General features: G+C 43.4%; 1 protein-coding gene across 1 annotated transcript in view; it reads left to right on the top strand.

Annotated features, from left to right (window-relative positions):
• Window positions 1-1,240: 1,240 nt before the first annotated feature.
• Window positions 1,241-4,048, top strand: part of SESN1 (sestrin 1) — a 9,922-nt gene continuing 7,114 nt past the window's right edge. Inside the window, exons 1-3 of the mRNA XM_029085374.1 lie at window positions 1,241-1,302; window positions 2,224-2,424; window positions 3,390-3,572. Coding sequence (XP_028941207.1) covers window positions 2,224-2,424; window positions 3,390-3,572 — 384 coding nt within the window. The 5' untranslated portion in view covers window positions 1,241-1,302. The remainder of the gene's footprint in view (window positions 1,303-2,223; window positions 2,425-3,389; window positions 3,573-4,048) is intronic.

The raw sequence follows: 4,048 nt of genomic DNA on the forward strand, positions 1-4,048 counted from the left end.
TTAACAGGCAGGACACAAATGCACCCAAGTCTTCTAGGCAGTTTGCTCCTTGGCTGCACGCAGGGCCCAGGGTGCCGTAGGCCTAGCAGAAAGCTTCATCTGGCTGCGGGAGAGGGCAAGTGGTGAACTGCAGGAGGGGTATCCAGCCTCCCTCTTACTGCAGGGAAACGTATCCACAGAGTGTGTGAAAGGACATAGAATCATAGAATCATTTGGTTGGAACAGACCTTTGAGATCATCGAGTCCAACCGTACCTGTCCACTACTAAACCATATCTCTGAGCACCCCATCTACCCGTCTTTTAAACACCTCCAGGGATGGTGACTCAACCAGCTCCCCAGGCAGCCTGTTCCAGTGCCTGAGAACCCTTTCAGTGGAGAAGTATTTCCTGACATCCAACCTGTACCTCCCCTGGCACAACTTGAGGCCACTTACTCTTGTTCTGTCACTGGTTACCTGGGAGAAAAGACACACACCTGCCTCGCTACACCCTCCTTTCGGATCGTTGTAGACAGTGATAAGGTCTCCTCTCAGCCTCCTCTTCTCCAGACTAAACAACCCCAAAATGGTTGCTGCTGTTCTGATTGAGCAAAATCCCCTCCCTCCGTCCCAATGTGAATACCTTTTTATCCTGTCTTGAAAAGAAAGCAGATGCAAATGTAGATCAGGTACTTTCATCAATTAAAGAGCTCTTTGAGGTTGGGAAAAAGAAATCTGATTAGGGTTACAGCTGTTTCATTTCCTGACAGATGCACAGAGTGTTATGTGCTGGCGCAGTGCGGATGTACATGCACACATCAGTCTCGTTTTGTATCGGGGCATAACCACACGGCAGCCGGCTCTGTACTGAACTCCTTGTCCTGGACACCCTGCCAAAATATGCTGTATGCAGAATTTTCTGTGAACCAGGTTGTAGTGTGTGTGTGTGTGTGTGTGTGTGTGCGTGCATGTAAACTTGTGTCTGTTTTTCCCTTTTGGCAGGGCCTTTGTTGTTGAATTTTTTTTGTTACTGGAGTGGGGCAGTGCACTGTAAACAAGTGTGGCTAATTATACAGCACTTGTATTAAAAAAATGGTTTGCATTTGTACAAATAGTACTAGTAAAAGTACCCGTGTAAGAGTACCATGAGTACCCAAATAAGCCCCACTCTGAATGGAGAATTCTTTTCTTTCTTGCAGCCACAGCTAAAAAGCTGTTTATAACTAAATGCTGAGATGGTGTAATTCTCTTTTCTAGGAACTTGGAATAAGAATTCCTAGACCACTGGGACACGGACCAAGCAGATTCATCCCCGAGAAGGAGGTGTGGTAGTGTTTTCGAGCACACAGTGAACTTTGTGCTTTTAAGGAACACCCTTTTAGTAGTAACCCACATTTGGTTCCAGGACAGCTGCTGAGCTACAAAACATTTTCAGTCGTGATCACATTCAGTCCTGGTGAGAGGTTGGCCACAGTTCTAGTGTACAGGAACAGTGAGAGCCCTGGAGAGCTTTGGAATAGTTAGGACAGCTCCTGTCCTGCTGTCTGGCATAAGAGAAACTTGATACTGTTTGCTGTAAGAGTATCTGTTTCCTTGTGACCATCCAGATGTAATTCCCTACTAGTCCACAAGGCACCTGCCCCCCTGGGCTGAGGTTACTTTTTCCTGAGCTGCCTCTACCATTCTGAATAATCTGAGAAGCTTCAAAGTGCTGTGGTTGAGCATTTCTGGTGCTTCTCTCCTGATTGTCTGGTAAGAGAATTTGGAGCAGAGGAAAAGTTAGTATTATGCCTGTGTTTTTCTAGGAATTTTAGAGCCTTAAGTTCCCTTTTATTTCTCTCTCTTGTCCTCTTAGCTAGCTTTTTACTTCTTTTCCTCTTTTTCACTTAGTAAAAATTATTATTCAATTACCTTGTTGTTGTTATAATAAGCTAAGTTATATCAATTTGGGGCATTCAAGAAAGTGAAGGTGAGACAGTTAAAAATGAGAAGTCAGTGTAGTACAAGAGGAAGTGTAAAGTCAAAAATCTCCTCTTGCTGCTATAACCACTTGTGATCTCCTAAATGAGAGGTATTAAAGGGATTTTATGTGCCTTGCCTTATGTGCAGGGATTCAATGCCAGTAATAGATTTATAATATAATCCCTTTCACTGGGGACTCTGGGTGCTGTGGTAATATATTTATTTACTATTCTATTGGTACTTCTTAGACAATTTTGCTGATTGCTCTTTCTGTTCAATCAGATGATTCAAGTGGGAAGCGAAGACGCCATGATGCACACGCTGTTTGCAGATTCTTTTGCTACGCTGGGCCGACTGGACAATGTTACCTTGGTGATGGTTTTCCACCCACAGTATCTTGAAAGCTTTTTAAAAACTCAGCACTATTTACTGCAAATGGATGGTCCACTCCCGCTTCATTACCGACACTACATCGGGATAATGGTATGCTGGAACAGAAAGCAGCAAGCAGAAAAAGCCACCTTGGCAATAATCTCTGGTCTTGTTTAATAGCAGTTATTACTGTGTTTTGCAGTTTCTAGTTGGAAAGGCATTTCATCAGGAGCTAAGGGGAAAAACAGAGTAGGCTTGTTTGTGTCTGGTTTACAGCTTGTTTCATAAGACCAGTCCTTTATGTTCATAGTTTCGGTAGGACTGAGAGAAGGAGGGGGGGAAAAAAAATCTGTTATAAAAATAAGACAATTGTTTATTTTTTGTTTCCTTAGTATCTCAGAAACTGTTTTTCAAGAAAGCTTGTTTGTGTGTGTGTGTCCTGTTGAATGTACCTCCCTCTAACTCAATAGTCTCATCATCCGTTTCTGAATCTCTAAATTCTAAGCAAGTTTTCTGCCAGAAGTGGTTGATTTCATAATATCCAGTCTTCCAGTGCGATGATCTTTGCCTGCTGAAGTTGAATTAAAGTTTTGGGCTGTGTCTTAATTTGATGGGGAAAGTATTACTGTTTGAATAAATGATACTGGGTCTGTTCTTTGCTGAAAAGCTGCCCTTAGTCTCTCTTGCTATATGTGTTCTAAAACCTGCTTTTGTTTTAGCTGGTCAGGATTCACCTAGAGGCAGCCTTGCTTCTCCCCTGCTGGAGAGTGCTATGCAGTGTGGCGTGCTTGTTTCGGGACATACAATAATTCTATGCCCATACTTCTCCCTGGATATAGGCACGTTGCACCCATAGCCAGCATAGTTACAATGTGTATGAATGAGGAGTATTTCTGTTGTGAGAACAATAATCAAAACAGGCTGATGTCTTAATTCCCATTTTTTTTACTTCAGCCTTTGATCACTGCAAGTCTTATTCTTGAATATTTTGAGGAAATGATGACTTAGGGTATTTGTCATAAAGCACTAACTTACTGTAATTGTTTTCTGTATCACAATTGTGTTTTCCTTTCTAGGCTGCAGCACGACATCAGTGCTCTTACCTTGTTAACCTCCATGTGAATGACTTCCTTCATGTTGGTGGAGACCCTAAATGGTTGAATGGTCTGGAAAATGCACCTCAAAAACTGCAGAATTTGGGAGAACTGAACAAAATGTTGGCTCACCGACCCTGGCTCATCACCAAGGAACATATCGAGGTAAATCTCTCATGGAGTGCTGTGAATGTACCCTTACTTTTCAGTAAATGCAACCACAGATTCTTAAGAGTTGGGAGCCAGATAAGGCAAGAGATGTAGTTACTGACTTCCATTTCAGTGTTACGTCACTGTGATACTGCATCACGTAATACCACTTGTCCCCTTGTAAAACTAGAGTGACCATAACTGGTCTGGAATGGCTAACAAAGTTAATTTGCAACAGACTGACATGTCAGAGCTGTCGTGTCAGAATGCTGTTGGTGTGACGAGGAAGTACTGAGATGTGCACTTCCTGAAGTTGCGTGCTTTCAGTAGCCAGAACCCCCTGAGCATTTCCAAGATGCTGCCCGAGGTTACGCTGAACACCGATCACCGCGGGTTTGTTTCAGTTCTTGCTGGTTCGAATGCTTAGTTTTCAGGCTGGGTTGGAGGGAGCAGGCTGGCAGAACAGCTCCGGGGAGCAGTGGTGGTACAGG

This window comes from Antrostomus carolinensis, unplaced genomic scaffold, assembly GCF_000700745.2.
Source record: "Antrostomus carolinensis isolate BGI_N321 unplaced genomic scaffold, ASM70074v2 scaffold86, whole genome shotgun sequence".
In the NCBI taxonomy this organism is placed as follows: domain Eukaryota; kingdom Metazoa; phylum Chordata; class Aves; order Caprimulgiformes; family Caprimulgidae; genus Antrostomus; species Antrostomus carolinensis.